The sequence below is a fragment of the Talpa occidentalis genome, unplaced genomic scaffold (genome assembly GCF_014898055.3).
Source record: "Talpa occidentalis isolate TD23 unplaced genomic scaffold, MPIMG_talOcc4v2.1 talOcc4.10, whole genome shotgun sequence".
Taxonomy (NCBI): domain Eukaryota; kingdom Metazoa; phylum Chordata; class Mammalia; order Eulipotyphla; family Talpidae; genus Talpa; species Talpa occidentalis.
In genome coordinates, this window is record NW_023600993.1 from 37620325 (window position 1) to 37641184 (window position 20860).

Consider the following 20860-nt stretch of genomic DNA (forward strand, 5'->3'; position numbering starts at 1 on the left):
CAGGTTTTCTCCAGCTGATCATTAACGAGACAGAAGTTTAGGCTAGTCCTCTCCTAAGAAAATGATCACATCTGCAGAAATTTATGTAGATTTCTAAGAGAGAACCTTCTTTCCCTTCTTCATTCTACCTCACACATGGCATGCCCAGGAACTATGTGTCAAACTTAGAATAAAATATAGAATGAAGGAATTGTTGACAATTTAAACGAAGCCATGGTTAAAGTCAGGAGTTGGTATTTGGCATTTGGGTGATTTCCTGGTGTATGCTAACCACTTTTGAATTTCTACCAAGAGCTGCCTGCTCTTTTGCCATATCTGATACTTTGCAGGTCTTTCTTGTTCAAATGCATGTGTTCTCTCTCTCTCTCTCTCTCTCTCACACACACACACACACACACACACACACACAGGCATCCTTCCCACAGACCACTTACGGCACACTAAGAGGACAGAGTGGTGACATAGTATTCAATTTTGGATAACTTGCTAACATCAAGCCCAGGTACCTAGATGGTGGTACTTGGTACCTATGTACTCACGTGTTGTTATAAGACAATGTAATATTTGTTTAAATACTGACTGCTGACCGACAGTATATTTGCACTTTAGTAGGCAGTTTCTACAGATAAATGCATGGCAAAGTGTAGTCAAATGCTAAACTTTTCATGGAAACTGAGGACAAAGTGAACCCTGCTTGGTCTCGCTGGTCTGCTCCTATACCTGCCCTTATATGTGACCCGATAAATTGGCATTCTAAAAATCCAGTTACAGGGAGACTTGCGTAAAAAGAAACACATCTTGAAAATTACTCTAACCTAGAATATGTAACTGGACATGTATTTGTCAATCTTTTGGAGTAGGGCCAGAGGCTTTTTTAAAAATACTATTTATCTGCTGGTCCATGTGTCCATTTTCTTTTTTTATAAACTACATTTACAAAATTCCTATAGCTTCTGGTTGCATTTTATCTTAAAATAGAAGAACAACTTGCAGATACAGGGGAAGAAAGCTGAGATCATCTCTCAAGGTTTGTGGCCTCTCCCCTTTGTTGTCATCTTGCCCATATCCGATTCAACAACAAACTTTTACCAGCACCTGTTATCCTGTGCCTCCAAAGGATTCAGCCTAGTTTCTGAGGAAGCAATAATTCTTTTTGCATCCATCTCTATCATTTGAAGCAATATCATTTCAGTTAGGTGGTAATAGTAATAGTATAGTAATAGCATAGTAACAGTAACAGTAAATCGACCTAATAAACACTTGGAAACAACCAACCAGTTCTTGGTAAGGATGCAACTCAACTGCTAGAAACAAAAATGTATAAGCTTTCTGGAAACAAACCTAGAAGCCATACAAGTTCAGTGTCGCATGGGCTTTATTATCTTTTACCCAGAAAAAAACAAAGACTGTCAGTTCATCTGACCTGTTCGTTAAAAGAAAATCCAGTGACAGGCCTCCCCTGGTGGCGCAGTGATTGAGCACTGGGCTGCAAAGCTGCACGCAGCCTCTGCAGCACTGGTTCGATCCCTGGCCGCTGGGTCCCACATGGTGTGCAGACCTCTCCTGCCATGCCCCCTGCTCCCCTCAGCAGTGTATTTTGTCAGTCTGCCTGTTCTGTTCCCGGCTCTGGCTCTGGCGAATTCTCTTACCCTCCCACACTTCTGACTGTACCCAGTGCTTGTATAAATAAATAAAGCAATCTTAAAAAAAAAAAAAGAAAAAAGGAAATCCAGTGTCTACTAGATAAGGAAAGATGACAAGAGCTGAACTTCGATTCTCAGTTCCCAGTAAGGCAGTAGCAGACAGCTGTTGTGTGCATACTGTGCTGGGGCATTGCACATTATCTTATTTATTCCTTTGATGGTACTGCCTGTGATTAGAACCCAGTGGCTCAGAACGGTGACTTGTGTGGTCCCTGGACCAAGTGGGAACTCTTAATCCAAATGTTTGACTCTAAACTCACTGTGATACTTGACTTAGGACAGCTGTAGCCAGACGTTGTCCTGCCAGATTTCAGTTTCCTTATCTTTGTTTAATGGATTTCTGATTGTTCAGTAGCAAGTAATGGAAACCTTACAGAGGTGATTGCAGGTTTCTTGTTTTCCAGAATCTACCTATTTACTAGGTAAACTATCATGAGGGTTAGTCTTATCTCAGTCTTTTTCTCTGTACCCTCATAGGTCTGGGCTGTAAAAAAAAAAAAAAATGCAAGACTGTAGGTTACAGATGAACTGTTTGTTCAGAATTTGTTTTTTTAAGTTTGGCATTTGAGCAGAATCACAAGTTTTAGAAAGTAGTAATTTCCAGACATTTGAGCTCTGATTCACCAACATTACTGTAATTAAAGGAAAACCTGTATTTGTTTGCTCCATTTTATCCTAACGCACTAGGATGTTTTCAAAATAATGAACCTAGATTTTTAGAAAAATAGTGTCTATTTAGCTTTTAAGCTTTCATATTTTTCCATGTTCAGATGTCTCAGAGTTATCCTAATGATATGAGTTTGCCTGAATACTTGCATTTATAGGGGAGTGACTATGGAAAATGAATGATACCAACATGCAAAGGCGGTTTTAAAATACGGACTGTAGAGAATAAGTAGCTTGACAATTCTCTCAAGAGGTACATTTATGAAGTTTGGAGCTCAAGTGTAATGATTTTGGTTGGTCACAGTGCTAATGAATTTTGAATTGAGGCAGTTGTGATTAAGCCTGTTGCCTTCTCCAACACTAATCATTATTAAAATGATGATTGATCTTAGTGATTATGAGACCATTAAAAAGGCATCTGCCTATGCCCAAATTGCAGGATAGATGTAATTTTGAGCTTTCAGTGAAGCCAAACAGGACTTTAGTGGTTGTTGTGATTTCAAGGTGCTTATTTATGATCTTTTCTTTGTTCTCTGAGCCTCCAATAATATTTTTTGTTGTAAGGTACAAATGTTGCTGGAGTGGGGTATGCTTTTGTGCGCCCCTTGGGTCTTAGCATTATGGTATTGTACAGTGAAGCTGAATAAGATGAATTTTCAACTTCAGAATTCTCCTACATTTCATTGGCAAGAGGTCCTCCCAGACCCTCTTGTGTAACATTGATAGCACAAGCACCAGAGTGATGGCCACCACTTACTGAGTGCAAACCTCATGCCTGACATTCCCCACCATCAATACTTAGCCTCAGTTCCCCCAGGGTGGTGGTGTGTCTCCTTGAGAGGGTGAGGAAACCGCTACCTAAGAATTTAAGTGCTTTTTCCAGGGCTTCACAGCTGGCCAGGGGCAGAACCAGAATTTGAACATGTTCATTAGCCGCAATCTTGTACTTCCGTAAAAGATTGTTTTTTGGGGGGATTTCTCTGCAGTCTAAAGAAAAATGAGAATTCATCTCATTCAGTGAATGAAGACACAAAAACCTGCTTTCAAACGACAGCCTCTGGCTCCAAAGACCATGCCCAGCTGCAGAGGGCCATTATATCCTAGCTGACCATCCTTCCAGAAAGCAGAGAGGAAACCCTCCTGCTTTGATCAGCCAGGTCAGCTGAGCACCTTCCCTTCTGTCCACATTCAGCTCCAGGTGTCCTTTGTCACTTTCCCTGTCTCCAGGAGCATAGTGGACGGGCACCTCCTTCCTTCTCGGGATTTGTCTCTCCATCTACTGGATGACAGTGCTGTTAGATCTCTGGCGCGCCTTCTTATTGGGACATGCCGGAACTGTGACTCAGAGATGCTCTTTCCCACCCCATCCTCCCTTCTGCCTTCAGTACTGCACTGTATGCGTGTATCTCCCGCTTTCCCATGATAAATTCCTGCTCTTGTCTCCTCTCTTTCCATGGGATCTGAGAGACGATGGCCTCCTAGGATGGGCAGGGCACTCACTGTCTCACCGGGCCCAACTCTGTTTCCCTATCTGGAGATTTAGTTCTTCTCTATAAGCCAATTTCCACCCTTGTCTCTTCCTGGGTTGGCTCTTTCTAACTATTGGGTTTGTTTCTTGGGTGCTTGGCTATGCACACAATTGTGGGCCCATTCAGTATCTTTTGAAGGTTAAGGTGTTGTGTGGGGGTGTGAGTGTGCTTGAGCAAGTGTGAGTACAAGAGTGGCTGTTTATCCCCATTTATGTTTAGCGTGGGTTCAGATTGTTTGCTTCTAAAGTGTGCTTTTCAACATTTATTTTTACCTTGGCCAAGAGTAATAAATATGTTTTACATTGTAACTCCCAAACATGTATGTATGCCATCTGAAATAAGAGTTTGATTAAAGTATACATACTCTTGCTAAATTTTGAAATTTTAAATTTTGTCTGATTTTTCAAAAACTGCTGGATGTAAACTGCAAAGTTAGTTTCATATGTAATTCCATTAAAAAAAAATCATCTCTCCTCCATTACAGTATATATTCCAGGAAGAGAGGCAAATAATTATCCTATTCCCGTAATTGGTGCTCAATTCATATTGTCAGGCTGATTCTTCTCTCTGTGCAAATCCTCTGGAGAAATACTTTCCTGTGCTGAGAACAAAATTTCATTGAAAGAATAAGGTGACTTGTGTCACAGGTTTGATTTTCTTCTTTCACATTAGTTATTTGAAATCTCAGAACCATATTAATAGAGATAGGTCTTTACCATATAAATCTTTATAATGGCTTATTCTGTTTCATTTTATTTCCTTTTCCTTGTTAATTTTTCTTTCTAACCTTATTCTTTTGTCCTGAATATTTAGTTTCAACTGATTTTATAGTAAAAGACATTCAGTTAGAAAAGCTCAGAAAAATGAGAGGCACCTAAAAGTAGAGAAAGTCCCCTGTGATCATGCTCTCAGAGGCAACCTCTTTGCTTTTGGGTGTCTGAGCTGCAGACAGACTTATTAGGAGATATTCTCAGAGCTCAAGGGGATCATATTACTCACACTATTCCTGCAGTAATATACATGAACATCCTTCCCTGCCCTTACATATAGATCTACTACCACCTTTTTAACAGCCATATAGTTTTCCATTTCTCACCTACTTCAAATGCTTATGTTTTTGTTGCCTGAAGTTGTTTTGGGGTAATAAAAAAATAATAAATATATAAGATTAATATTAATAAGTAATAACAATTTGCTTTTAAAAAGAACACCAGTGATTGTCACCTTGCCCTATCCATCTCACCAAACAGAACCCGTTAGTAACTGTTTCTGGAGCTATTGGTTTTCCTGGAGTAGACTTGCTTGTGGCAAACCTGTGTGGATCCTGAGCTTGGGGGGTGGTGGCAGAGACTGTCCTCCAGCTTCTGGGGGCTGTTAAGTGACAGATGAGGAAGGGGATTGACTGGCGGCAGATCGATGCAAACAACTTTGGCCTGTTAGATGCTCCCTGCTCTCTTTCCCAGAGTTGGTCTGCAGAAATGATCTGCAGAGACTCTGTTTGGCTCACTCCTTGACTTGTGTATTGATTTCTACTTCAGGGATACAAATGGGTGGTACCTGGTTTTTAAAAGACCCATTGTTTTTTAACTTAATTTTACTTTCTAATACAATGGTGAATTATAGGCGTGGAGTTATCAATCTGCTGAGTAAATGTATAAAAATATGCCTTAATTACAGACTCTATTTATATTTAAGCTTTGATTCATAAATTTATTGAGAAAGAATTATGTTCCCGTGGTCTTAGCACATTCACTGGGGAAAAGGCAACCATGAATTAGGGCTCTGTATCCCAAAGAGTGGCTTTTATGGTGCAGAACTGAATGCGCCGTCATTCCCCACCAACCAGCCCATATCCACCCTTTTGCCTTTGTAATGAAGGGAGGGGGCAGTGCCCATGGGAGCCTGCTGCACACATACCATGGCTCACAGTTACATGTGTTTCCTAACTTACACTCAGCAGCAAACCTAGGCAGTCCCTACCCTTGCGCTCATTGTGTGATTAGGAAGCTGCGCCAAGTAGGGGTGGTCCCTTGCCTGAGTCCCCAAAGTCAGGTGGCAGAGCCAGAGCCCAACCCCAGAGTCTGCCTCTCCTGTTCTAGCTGAAAATGCTCCCAAGGACATAACCAGAGGTTCACTTAATCTGGAGTGACCCCACCCTGTCAAATACTTACCTAGTATTTGAGCACCCTCAGGTTACTCAGTAGATGTTGTTTAGGGGACTGACCCTAGGCGGAGGCCATATTGTGTGGCCAAGGTAGAACCCTGGGGAAGCCCAGGTGAGACGTGGCAGGTGTAGGACGGCGTGGTGAAGTAGGCAGAGAGCACAACAGCTAATCTCTGTTGTTTGTTGACTTTGAAGTAACTCAGGGTCCCCTTCATATGTGAAATGGAAATCATAATCTCTTCTCTGCCAGTCTTCCTCTGTAGCTTGGGCCATTAGCTGAGCTGTGACTGGCAAGTACTTTCTACGTCCAAGTGCTGTGGCAAGATGTGCAACTGGTGTGTTTACATGGATCCCAATGAGCATCAGGGGAATGAGATGTGATTTCATTTAAAATTCAGATACAAGGAATTGAACCATATACACATTTGAAAGACTTTTGTTTACCTTTGTAAATGGAGAAAAGGAATTACGGCTTTCCTGCCAGAATGAAATGTGTGAGTTTAAACTTATGTAGTTCCTGCCATTTTGAAATGTTTGCTTATTTCTTACTTTTTAGCCAAGGAGGTGGATGTGTTGGAGCATTTGGCTCATGTCATGCGAACTAGCCAATGCTAATGAGAAAAGTTTTTTTTTTTTTTTTTTTTTTAAAGATTTATTTATACAAGCACTGGGTACAGTCAGAAGCGCGGGAGGGTGAGAGAATTAACCAGACCCAGAGCGGGGAACAGAACTGGCAGACTGACGAAATACACTGCTGAGGGGAGCAGCGGGCGCGGCAGGAGAGGTCTGTTGCGCCATGTGGACCCTTGCTGGCAGCCGGGGATCGAACCGGTGCTGCAGAGGCTGCGGGCAGCTTCACAGCCCAGCGCTCAACTGCTGCACCACCAGGGGAGGCCCAAAAAGACTTTTTTTTTTTAAAACTGGGAGGTGTTTGGTCATATGGACTGGACCCCATAGATCCCAGGGAGGCAATGAGCTACTTTGATCAACCCCACAGAGGGCACATAATCCTGTTGCCATCCACGTTGACCTGAGATGTCAGAACAGGACAGGTCTGCCACAGTTTAGAAAAAGCGTAGCTCCAGCTAGGAGAGGTTGAATGGAATTCTGACCCGGGAGTTATAACTTCTTTAGGACTCCTTAACAGTGAGACAAGGTCTTCGCCTATATGTTTAGAAATTCTGTTTAGGGATCATGGCTCTATTTTTCCTTTTTTTTGTGGAATGATGTCATTTTGGTATTTTTTTGAGGCCTCTTTTTTTTGTTAAGTGTTCAGTTCTCTACTGTAAGAGGATCTGTAGCACCAGGAAGTAGATGCAGTGGCGCTTGTTCTCAAAGAATTGACAATCTGCAAATAATGTAAGGCAACACATTGGTAAGTTCACCATCCCAACTAGACCACGACCTCCTGAAAGCAGGGATGGTGCCTTGCCCTTCTCTGCTCTCTTGTGCCCCACACATACGTGGTGCTCCAGTGTTCTGCTTTGTTTTCATGGTTAAATGCCAACTGTGGTATGATTCTAAACTCTGGGGTGCCATACCTTTTTGATTCATGTGCCCATTCTGGTTGATGGGTAGTGCCTGATGGGGTGCCCTATAAGGCTGCATTAGGGAGCAGTGGGGTAAGTGCTGTCGGAAGACTGATGAGTAGGTCTGCTGCAGGGGTGCTGGGGAGAAGAGGCAGCAGCATGTGGTGGTCATATCTGTATCCTATAAGTACATCAGTTTTGTAAAAGAGGAAGCTGAATGGTTTCAGAGAATATGAAACTCCTTAGTCTTCACTGAAAGGGTGGAACAGGGATTAGGTAAACAGACAGAAGTGCTCTCAGTCATGGAGAAGAGCAGCACTGACGAGCTGAGGTCCCAGCGAATACGACGTGCATGCAGGATGTATGGGACCTGACAGACTGAGCAGAGGGCAGCATGGAGGAGCACGGGGAGTCAAGTAGGGCAGCGGCCCTATACCTGGTGGGGTACCAGATACCTGTGCGTTGTTGGAAGGTAGAGCATGGACAGAATATAGTGGTCCTTGGGGATGCCAGATGCAGGAAATTAAACCTGATATAGTCCTGTGCTTTTCAAGAAACTCCCAAATGCTCTGGACATTATTAGTTACTCCATCCCCCATTTCTCCACAGGAGATTCCCAGACCTCTGCTTTAGTTTTTGTCACCTGCTGTGTCTTGAAGTTTTTATGTGTGCACCTGCTTTCTCCCTTCAGGACATGAAAGATATCTTAATCTTCTTTAGATCCCCAGTGTTCAGGAATGTTCTGGCTACAGAGTAGATACACCTGTGAATGCTGTTGAATTCAATTGAAATAGGGAGTCTGAATGGCCAAGCAAGATGAGTGAGGTGGGCCACCCATCTTAGTGGTGGAGCTGGATGAGGAGGCTCATGGCTGCCAAGTGTAGAATGCACCTACTGCCAAGGGGCTCAGATTCCATGTCACAGGATGGGCCAGATGGGAAGCAAGGGATCGAACTCGTGCTGCAGAGGCAGCGGATAGCTTTATAGTACTGTGACTTTACCCCTTGCACCACCAGGGAGGCCCTAAATTTTTATTTTCTTACATCCTTGTAGTCCCCATAGTTCTCCCGCCACCATATCACCCCTGAGCCATCACCATATTCCCTTGTGCTCTTCCCTCCACTGTTTTAACTTACCCTCTCTCTCCCCCTCATTACTGTGTGCCTCAGATCTAGGGTCAACTTGCTAGTTTTATCTTTTTCTTGACCTTTTATTTGGTTTCTCTATATTCTGCATATAAGTGAGACCATCCAATAAGTTTTCCTTCTGACTTACTTTGGGTAGCATGTTTTATAATTCTTTAAATTGAGGTAACACTGCCTTACAATCTCTGATTGAGAGACGCAGGGCCCTGCCTCTGCAGACGGTGCTGCTCCCCGCCTCCTGCACGCCCTTGCTCGCGGCAGGGCTGGAGCCCAGGGCGACACGGGCCTCCTGCAGTCAGGTCTGCCGTGCTCTCCAGGCTGGCGATTGGTAGAGTCTCTGTAATAAAGAACCACATTAAAGTGAGGTTATATTTCTTATAGTCAGTCTCATCAAGTAATGCTGTAAGGATTTTAGAAAAAGTAAATTATTTAAAAAAAGAGAGGAGGGCAAGAGAAAGGGGATAAAAGAACCCTAAACAATTCAGTCACAATAATGACCCTTGCATTATTATGGCAAAATTACTTAGAAATAGAAGCCAAAGAGGAAAAACAAGCTGTGTTTGGTAGGTGTACTCTCTGTTCCCTGCCTTGTTTTTCTGCTCTAAAGTATAGCACTGTGTTGACGTAGGGATGTAACTGCTATGAATATTGATGGCAGCAAAAACCTTCTTTTTTTCCTTCCTGGCCTAGTAAATAAAACAGAAAGGATAAAAAGGGAAAAGAAATTGTAAAATCAGTGAGCTGTTTTCAGCTTATCTTGTTCTGTTAGAACTCCGAGTCTCGAAAACATACTAATGATCTGCATTTGATGGCCAGGGTCTCATCCAAGCCAAGTGGATCCTTATTGTAGGGATTTTTGCTTCTGGTTAAAGCAACAGAATTGGATTTCCTCTTAGCTCTCAGAGTTACTATTGCTGCCCCCCTTTAAGCCTTCTTGCCTCTCTTCTCCCTACCTCCTGGAAAAGTGGGTCCTTCTTCCTCATAAAACACACAGTGGTGTGAATGTGCCTCCCTTGGGGGCACCCCATCAGGGATATGGCCATGAAGAGGAAGATGAGCTCTTGCTCACAAGAGGCTCACAGGGAACATGAAGCGTAAACAAGGAGTCCTTGGAGGTTTGTATGTGGCAGGAAGGGGCACGGGTGCTGCCAGGCTAGGCGTGTCTCCCCAGGCTACTCACCCAGCCAAGAGCGTGGCTCTGCAGGGTCAGGGTCTCTGTCAAGGAAGGTCTTTGATGCTGGTGAAGGGATGGGATGTATAGATGAGCCAGGCCCAGACAGGCCTTTTTGGGGGGAGTGTGAAGAGGCAGAACTATGAAAGTGGGGAGCCATCTTGTAAAACTGAAAACACTGAATCTGGCAAGTTCATATCACAGCAGAATTTACTAGACCACTGTGATGGTGTTCCCAGTATCCAACCTGGAGAGCAGGCTGGGAATGTCTGGGACCTGGGAAGGAACTATGGGTGAACTGGCTTTTAGTCATGACTTGGGGATCCCAGAACGGGGTGAAGGCTGGGGTACCACAGAGGCTGGATGGCTCTCCTGGTGTTCAGGAAGAAGGATGCAGTGGCATATACTGGGAGGTTCAGCCCAGGAGAGGAACTTCCTGGTGAAGAGGGGTAGCACTCCGGTGGCAGGCTGCCAGGCCCAGGGTGGCTCAGGTAAAATAGTGGTCATATGAAACCAAGTCCTGGCAGCGAAGAAGTGGACTCACCCTTGGGCACATCGGAGGCTCAGGATGTAGAATTGCTCTTTGTCAATTCCCTCTCCTGGGATATTCTCTGTGTACACCTTTGGAAACCCCCACTCCCTCGCCTGGCTAAACCTTTCGAGGATAATGGATCATCCTCGATGTTCACCTAAGCCCTCCTGTTGGTGCAGTGCCGCTGTGCACAAGGGGTGCTCACTCAGTGTTTGCTGAGCCAAATGCATTTGACCTCTTGCTCTCAGTGTCTTAAAGAGTGAATTTCATGATTTCCATTTTCCTAAGGTATGGGTAACTTTCCTCGGGTCTCACAAAGTAGAAACAGTACTGGAAGACTTTATGGCTCACATGAAAGAGTTTCAGTTACTGATGATTTTTCATTTAGTTGCTGTTTAAGTAGCTTCTTGCCAGGGAATGCCTCTGGTAAAATTGATTGTACACATCCCCGTTGGTCCATATTTCTAAGGCAACTGAAACTATAAAGAAAATCTGGATAAAAAAGGAAAGAGGTGAAAATTTTAGACCTGCTGATGGAGGTGTTTTCTAGAGTTCAGATTCTCACACATTGGAAATGGAAAGGTTCTAAGAGTCAGCTAGTCTGACGGGGGACATCTTGGAGGGTGGTGCAGCCAGATGGGAATGGCTGCCGGGGCTGCTGACAGAGATGGATTCAGAGGCTGGGCCCAGGCTCCCTGGAAAAGTGCAAGGTGATGACTCAGAGGTGCCAGGGGGAGGTGGCAGGAGAGGTGCCCGCCAATAAACAGGAATGGATTGGTCATCCTGAATTTGCCAGACCCCTGTACTATGCATATGAGGAAACTTTGATCCGGTGGAGAGTAGGGACTTGCCCAAGGTCACCTTGCTGCCGAGTGACAAAGCTGATCCTCACTTCCAAGTCAGATATAAACCAAAGAAGAGGGGGTCAAAGCAGATGAATCTTCATCTTTTCCAAAGGATGTTCTATTCAGAGCCGCTGTGGGAATCTTTGTTGAACCCTGGTGCTTTTTCTGGGCCCAATTTGGCAATCTCAGGAGGAAAACATGCTGCGTTTTGCAAATGTGTGCAAATAACAAACATGCCCGTTATGTCCCAGGCAGACTCATTGCACACGCATCGGGGCAGGTGGCAAAATGCAATCATGCAGCTTGGAATGAAAAGTGTTTTACACTTAGTTGCTTATGAGAAATTCAGTGTTAGAATTAAAATGCCTTCCTGGCCCAGGTGCAGTGTTAATTGTTCTACTTCCTGTAATAAAATTTTGCTTGGAGAAAAAAATGCTTATATATCTGAGATAATGATTCTAATACCTTTTTCTTTTCTTCCTTTTTTTGTTGTTGTTTGTTTCTCTTCACAGGAAAAAGTAGAATATGCCTTCCTGATTATTTTTACAGTCGAGACATTTTTGAAGATTATAGCATATGGATTATTGCTACATCCTAATGCTTATGTTAGGAATGGATGGAATTTACTGGATTTTGTTATAGTAATAGTAGGGTAAGTCCCTTTTATTTGGGGGGGAAATGTTTGTTTGCAAAATGGGAGGTGGGGAGTAACAGAAGACACGGTCTCGGGAGGGAAGGTAGCCATACTGCACAGAGTTGTTTGAAGACTGGCAATGCCACTGTCAACCTTTGGGCAGTGGTTTGAGATTCTCATTGTTGTCACGTGTTAGAAAAGGAAATCTAAGCTCTTGATAGATGAGGGTTCGTTCACCCAACAGGGGCCTGAGTCTTCACAAACGTGCCTTGCCGGTGACTAGAGTCAAATGGAGAACTTTTACACTTAGCACCCTGCTGAATTAAAAAAAAAAAACAATGAAGAAGTACTAATGCCTCCACCACAGTGAGGTCCTCTGCTATTCAACATCCCTTGAGCAAAACTATTAATTTTTTCTGCTGACTTGTGGAAAAAACTTTGGCATGCTCCTCTTCCATTTAAAAATATCAAAACAAGTGTCTGAATAATGTCAGCTATCTGGCATGAAAGGAAATAGACCAGAAAATACAGAGTAGCAAGCGTTCTCCTGAAATTCTGTCACAGGAAGAAAACACCAAGAGTTTCAGTGAGAGAATGTTTAATTAAAAATAGTGGCCTGTATTATTCTGTTCCTTTCACACCTGGAAATACTGCTAGCAGGAGAAAAAGGAACCAGGGTCAGAGGTCTGCTGGGCCTTTACGCCAAGTACCCACCTAAGAATATAAGATATATTCCTTTGTGAATCGAACCACCAGCTGTGAGATGGATGACTCCTAAAAATTACATTTGTTCCTATACAGAAAGATTGTTAAATGGCCTCTCTGTATTTATCTCCATGATTTTGTTTAGTTGTCTTTGGCAGCTTTTGCAGTTCAGCACAGTGTTTTTCTTTTAGATTCTTCTTCTTATCATGAATCCTTTGGCTTTTAATAGGAGACAAATACTGATGACTATTGGAACAGTGGGTAAAATTTCAGCCTGTCCTTTCAAGGCTTCGAAGTTAAAATGGGATCCAAAGTAGTTGCCCAGTGGAATAATGAATCTTAGAAAAAATTTTTAGCTTTTTCAAAAAGCACCATAGTACATTGGCATAAGGCATAGTACATTGCACTGCAAAGGTAGTGCAACTAAAATGAAGTGGTGGCATTAAGTGTGTGCTTTATGCCTTCCTGAATTTGGTGAGCTCTAACAAGGAATGGCAAGCAGGAGCCCTTGCAAATCTATTGGTTCTAGAATAATCTTGCTGTGCTTCTTCAGACTCTGGAATTTCTGTTCAGATAAAGGACAGAGATGCTTAGCTCTGTTTCTTTATTTCCTCCCCTAAAATTACCTCGGCTTTTTGCCTGAAGACATTTTTCAGACTGCAGTGAAGCCAAAAAAAAAAAAAAAAAAAAGAAGCAAGTAGAGTGTGGTGGCTTCATTGGGTTGAAATGACAGAAACAAAGGTTCAGGGAAGTTGAAATTTAAGAGGCCTAACATGGAAGAGAAGGGAACTATCCAGAGAAAGAGCTCCACGAATACATATCGGGGCCTCTTGAATTTTGTCTGAAACTAAGCTACACTTACATGGGGTGAAATCTAGGAGGCCAGGCAATCAATAATACTAGGGGAAAAAAAGAAAAGCTAGGGTGAGAGTGTTGGAATTGTAAGCTAAATAATAACCAGAGCTCACACAGGCCTGGAAGATACTCAAGTTCTGAAGCATTGGAAAGACCTTACTGAACACCGGGACTATCTTTAGACACCCCAGAAGGGCCATTAGTAGTAGGGCTGAACTAGCTGTAGGGTAGCGTCTGGCAAACTATGGTCAATGGAAAATCTAGCTGCAACCAGTTTTGGTATGTAAAGTTAGACTCTGAATACTGTACATGGTTCAGTGGTACATGTTCTCACCTCTTCAGATACGGACTTAAGGAAATTATGACTAAAATGAGAAAGAAGGGACAATGGTAAAAATTAACAAGTGGAACTTAAAAAACTAAGAGGTAAATCTGAAATGAAAATTTCCCTGAATTGGCTTAATGGCAATTTAGAGACAATAGAGGAAAAAAAAAATTGAACAACTTGAAGACTTAACAGCAACACAAAGAGTAACCATGAAGGAAAGGACTACCTTTGACGTCCCAGAAGAGAGGTGATAAAAGGGAAGCAGAAAAAAATATTTGAAGATGTGTTTCCAAGTTTTCTAAATATGATGAAAAATTAAAAACTCACAAATCCAAGAAGCTCAACAAAGCCCAAGCAAAATAAACATAAAGCTACATCAAGGAACATCATCATCACGATCAAATTGTGCAAAACCAAAGGTAAAAAAATCTTAAAAGTCAAAGGAAGATGATATTGCAGATCTCCCTTCAGCAGTGATGCAAGCTAGAGACAATAGAGACATCCTTTTTTCTTTTAACCTTTTTTTTTAATTTAAGTATTTCATTTTATATAATTCTTACATCTTTTTTCATCTTTGCACAATGTATGCATTTTCATTTTAGTTATATTCCCCATACAATTGCACCTCCCCCCTTATTTTGACTCTAGTCCTTTCTTTCCTTGCCCCTCCCTCTCCCCCCCACAGTGTCTCTCTGGTTTATAGTTGCCTGTTGATTTTGATTTTTACGTTGTATTGATTAGTCTTTTTCCTGGTCTGTTATTTAGGTTTTCTAAATTCCTGTTAAGAGTGAGACCATACTGTATTTTTCTTTTTTCTTTCTGACTTATTTCGCTGATAGAGACATCTTTAAAGTGCTAGAGGAAAATATCCACCGGATTTTTTTTTTTCTTTTTTTTTGAAGTAACTGCATTAAAACAGTATGTAAGTCTTAGGTGTCCATCATTGAGAATCAGCATGTGATATACTACATTACATTTACAACTGAAAGTCCAATTTTATCCTTCACCATACCATTGTCCTCCTTGTCCCAATTTACTTACCCTCCCCCCATTTTCCCTTCCCATCTGTAATGACTAATTAAGAGAGGTGAATACACCCTCATGTTTAATGTGGCACTGTTTACAACAGATGAGAACTGGAAACAACCCAAGTGCCCATCAGTTGACAACCAGATTAAAATAAAAATGGTGTATGTACTCAGTGGAATACTACTCAGCTATAAAAAAGATGAAATTCTTCCTTTTGCAAAAACATGGATAGACTTGCAGGGAATTATGCTTAGTGAAACAAACCAGATAGAAAACAAACAAACACTTATATGTGGTATAGAGAGAAAACAAACATGAATTCAATAAAACAAAAGTAAATCCAGAATTCTTATTCATTGAAGATATCTTTCAAATTGGAATTTTAAAAAAAAGTCAGACAAGGCAAATCTGAAAATTCATCACCTGTAGGTCTGTACTTCCACAAATTGTTAAATTTCACACTGGGGAAGGTGACACCAGATAGAAATACAGGTCGATACAAAAGTGATTAGAATGCTTTAGAAAGGGTAAATGCATGGATAAATATAAAAATGTTTTTTCTCATTTAAAAATCCAGTTTAAAAGTTGATTGATTATTCAATCAATATTGATTATTCAAAGCAAAAGTAATTATTGTAGGATTTACAGGTTCTATAAAAGTAAAATATGTGACAGTAGTACAAAGGAGAGGAATAAGAAGAGTCATAAACTATTGAAAAGTGCTTGTATAGCAGGTGGATGATCAACTATTTAAAGACAGGCAAGTGATAAGTTAAATGTGTATATTGTAAACACCAGAGAGTGGCCAGCAAACTTTGGTCTATAGACTAAATCTGGTTTACTGCCTTTTAAAAAAATGTTTTGACAAAATATTTTGCTGCCTGTTTGGCAAATAAAATTTTATTGGAGACTCCTGTCTAAGACTGTTTGGTCTTAGAATGGCAAGGTTGAGTAGGTTAAGTTTGCAAATCCTAAAATATTTACTCTCTGGCTAACCTAACTGAAAGTCTACTATCTGACTAAACTTTACAGAAAATTTTTGCTGACATTTGCTGTAGATTAGCCACTAGAAAAATTAAGAAATATAGTTAATAAGCTTATGTTGGGGAGTAGATGGATTTTTTTAAAAGAAAAAGCTAAAAAAGAACAGGGAGAATAAAAGAGGAACAATGGACAGAGCAAAGAGAAAACAAATGGCAAGATGGTAGATTTAAATCCTTATTAAAATAGAGTTTATCAGATTTTACATATTAAAAACCAAGTCCCAATTCCATAGTGTCTACAAGAAATCTTTTTTAAATTTGTCTATAAGAAGTCTTTAAATGTAAAGTTGCAAATAATTTGAAAGTAAAGAACAGAAAAACATCATGCAAAAACTAATCAAAGAAAGCTAGTGTGGCTATATTAATGAATATTCAACAAAGTAGACTTCAGAACAGAAAATACTGTCCAGGGTAAACAAAGATATTTCATAATGATAAAGGAGTTAATTCATCAATAGGATGCAATAATCCTAATCCTCCATACATACATGCATATAATAAAGGAGCTTCAGAATACTCATCACAAAAACAGAACTGAAGGGAGGAATAGACAGATCTATGGTTGGAGTTCAACTTTTAAGTTCTCTTTTGAGGAGTGCTGATAGAACATCTAGATGAAATACCACTAAGGATATAGGGAGACTTGGCTAGTGCTGTCAGATAACTTCCCTTCACATTTCTAGACTACTCCTCCAACAGCAGAGTGCAGGTTCTTTTTGCATGCACTTAGAATATTCAGCAAGAGACATAATATGGGCCATAAAACATGACTTGCTGAATTTAAGAAGAATAAAATCATATAAAGTTATATTTCTGGAATGAATTTAACAGTGTTTCTGGATAAAAAGTTGGGTATAAAACCATGAATTTTTATATAGTAGTCATGAACAACTGAAAAATAAAATTTTAAAGAAATTGCTATATACAACAAAAGCATGAACTATTCATGAATACACAGTGTAGTGTAAGCTAAAAATTGCTGAGAGAAATTGAAGATGACCTAAATCAGTGGAATGAGATACATGCTTATGGACTGGAAGACACAATCTTGTTGAGTTGTTGTTCTTCCCAAACTGAGCTGTAGATTGGATCCTAATCTAAATCCCAGCAGGAGACTGTTCTAAAATTGATGTAGGAAAAAAAAGTACAATTGATATAGAAATTAGAGAGTCTCTAGACTAGCGCCCCCCGCCCCTAAAAAAATCTTTATAAACAAAGCCAGGGCCTCTAAAGCCAGGGTAGTGAAGATAGTGTGATACTAACATGAGGAGTAGACATGAAGATGAACAGGACAGAGTGGGGCATCTAGAAGTGTATGTAGTTCACTGATTCTAGACACAGTCTCTTAATAATTCAGTGGATTGAGGAAATTATTTTCAACATAGGGTGCTTAACAACTATTGATCCATATGAAAAAAAGATGTATAAAATATTACCTTAAAAACACATACAAATATTACATATTATCATAGACTTAGATGTAAAACCTACAAGTACAAAATTTCTAAGAGAAAATCTTTATGACCTTGAGGTAGGCAGAAATTTCCTAGACATAAAAAGAACTGACCAAAAATAAATAACTGAATTTGGGCCCTATCAAAATTTAAACTTCTCTTCAAAATAGAGTGTGAAGGAAATGAAAAAATAAGGCACAGGCTGGGAAAAAAAAGTTCATAATACATATATTTCACAAAGGACCTGTATTCAGAATCTATAAAGAATTCTTACGACTGATAAAAAGACAAACCAATATATAAATGTGCAGCAGAAGATATCAACAGATCTTCACAAAAGACATAAATAGCGAACAAGCACCTGTGAACATGTTCAACATCACTGGTAATTAGAGAGATGAAAATTAAAACCACAATGAGGGCTCTCTGTATTACTTTCCATATGGCTATACCAGTTTATGTTCAGAAGATGTGGTGTATACAGAATTAATAATATTCAGCTATTGGGAAAAAAAAGATGAAGACCTACCATTTGCAACAACATGGATGGACCTACTGGACTTATGCTTAGTGAAATTAGCCAGTAAGTAAAAAACAAACACTATGATAGCACTCATGTGGTGGCGAGAGAATTCAATAAAGCAAGAATAAACTTTTGGACTATGATATCAATTAGTTACCAGAAGGATAACCAGAAGGGAGGTGAGAGGGTAGGTAAATTGAAATAAAAGGGACTAATGGTAGACTGAAGTATAGACTTGGCCTTCAGTGGTGAACTAATGTAGTATATGCACAGGTAATTCTCCGTGAGCAACTGAAATGTTCTAATGCCCTCCCTTTTTTTTTTTTTTCCAATAAAAAAGGAAAAGGAAAAATAAAGTCCAAAATCCTTTAATATCCTTTATTTTTAATTATGTTTATTGAGGCAATGTTGATTTACAACAATGTATATATTTTGGGGCTATAGTTTCTCACCTCTATAAATATTATCATGCCACACCTACCACCAAAGCCTCAATAATCCTGCACCATAGTCCATTGAGCCCCTTCCTTCCTGTGTTCTTACTGCCACCTCCTGTAGCTTCAGTATCCCTCTGGTAGCTTCAGTTCTACCCTCAGATTTCAAGGGTTTGTTTTGTGATGGAGGATTATTGGGTCTTTGTTGGTGGGCATGGTATAATAACATACATTTGTTAAGTTATGAACCTATACCCCTAAAATATATACAGTTTTAAATATATAGTTTTAAATTAGATTATCTCAATACATGTAATTTAAAAATGATATATTAAAGAGTTTCCTTTATAGAAAAGCACATACATTTTATTTCAGTTTTTAATTTTTTCACCTATTAATTTTTTCTTGAGGTACTTTAGTTTATAATATTGTACATGATTTAGAGAGATAGGCTTATTTCTTTTCAGGTGTATGTTATCACCTTACACCCACACCAAAGCACTCATAATCCTCAACATAAAATTTTTAGAAAACAGCAATAATATAAAATTATATATCATACATAAGACCTGAAACCATAAATATATAGAAGGAAATATAGGCAAAACACTACATGACATGTACCTCACAGACATCTTTACAGACACATCACCCAGAGCAGTGACAGTGAAGGCAAAGATAAACAGCTGGGACTACATCAAATTAAAGAGCTTTTGCACAGCAAAAGAGACAATAACCAAAACAAAGAGAAACCCCACCGACTGGGAGAAAGTTTTTGCACACAACAAAGGACTGATGACAAAAATCTACAAAGAGCTGATGAGACTCAACAAAAACAAAGAATAATTCAGTCAAAAAATGGGCAGAAGAGCTAAAAAGAAACTTCTCCAAAGAGGAAATGCAAATGTCTAAGAGCCTTATGAAAAATGTTCAACGTCACTTGTAATCAGGGAAATGCAAATCAAAACTACAATGAGATACCATCTTACACCAGCGAGAATGGCACATATTAAAAATATTAGCAACAACAAATGTTGGTGAGGTTGTGGAGAAAAAGGAACTCTCCTGCATTGCTGGTGGGAGTGCAAACTGGTCCAACCACTATGGAGAGCTGTGTGGAGATTCCTTAACCTACTAAGGATAGTGCTTCCATATGATCCAGCAATTCCACTCCTAGGGTATTTACCCAAATGACACAGAAACATTAATTCCCAAGGGTTCCTGCACCCCTATGTTTATAGCAGCACTACTTAAAATAGCTAAGCTATGGAAACAACCCAAATGCCCCAAAATAGATGACTAGATCAAGAAGATGTGGTACATATACACAATGGAATATTACTCAGCAATCAAAAAAGATAAATGCATGCAGTTTGCAGCAACATGGATGGAGCTAAAAGAGATCAGTCTCAGCTAAATAAGTCAGAAAGAAAAAGAAAAATACCGAATGGTCTCACTCATAGCAGAAATTTAGAAAACCTAAATAAGGGACCAGGAAAAAGACTAATTAATATAAAGTAAAAATCAAAATCAACAAGCAACTAAAAACCAGAGACACACAATGGGGGGGAGGGGAAAGGAAGGGTCAAAATAAGGGGGGTGCAATTGTGTGGGGAATATAACCAAAATGAAAATGCATACATTGTGCAAAAATGAAAAATGATGTAAGAATTATATAAAATAAAATATTAAAAAATGAAAATTATATACCCATGACCACTAAACATGAAAAATGTATTACTAAATGTAAAAACACTCACCCATTGTTAAGAAATGGAGTAACGGGAACTCTCATACATTGTGTGTAGAAATGGAAAATTTTGCCAATTCCTTAGATTTTTTTTTTTTAAAGATTTATCTATTTATATAGGCACTGGGTACAGTCAGAAGCGCGGGAGGGTGAGAGGATTCACCAGAGTCAGAGCAGAGAGCAGAGCAGGCAGACTGACGAAGTACACTGCTGAGGGGAGCAGTGGGTGCGGCAGGAGAGGTCTGCGCGTCATGTGGGACCCTCACCAGCGGGCCAGGGATTGAACCAGCGCTGCATAGGCTGTGGGCAGCTTCACAACCCAGCGCTCAACTGCTGCACCACCAGGGAGGCCCGATTGCTTAGATTTTTAATCATACACAGCCCACATGACTATATTACTTGTACTAATCTTAGGTGTTTATCCAAGATAAATAAAACACATTTCACAAAGAGAGTCCATAATAGAGACAAACTGGAAACAGCCCAAATATCTCTCAACAGGTGATTGAGTAAACTCATTGTGGTATATTTATAAAATGGGATATTAATCAACAATAAAAGTACATGAATTCCTGATAAATGTAACCACTTGGATGAATCTTAAACATGGTGGGTGAGCAAAAGAAGATCAATAAAAAGAAAATTCTGTATGATTCCAATCATGTAAGAGGATAGAGAAGGAAAGAACAACCCAGAGTGATAACCAATCACTTAGTGGTTACCCAGCTCTGAACTTGGACATGTTCTGTGTTTTGATTCTGGTGCTTGTTACCTGGACTTACACATTTGTTTCAACTCATCTCTTTGTATACTTTAAAATG

At 40.2% G+C, this 20860-nt stretch overlaps 1 protein-coding gene across 24 annotated transcripts in view; it reads left to right on the forward strand.

Annotated features, from left to right (window-relative positions):
- CACNA1D (calcium voltage-gated channel subunit alpha1 D) overlaps positions 1 to 20860 on the forward strand; it is a 477528-nt gene that overhangs the window by 310454 nt on the left and 146214 nt on the right. For all 24 annotated transcript variants that reach the window (XM_054694641.1, XM_054694644.1, XM_054694649.1 and 21 more), the window contains exon 4: positions 11797 to 11936. In XM_054694641.1, coding sequence (XP_054550616.1) covers positions 11797 to 11936 — 140 coding nt within the window. The remainder of the gene's footprint in view (positions 1 to 11796; positions 11937 to 20860) is intronic.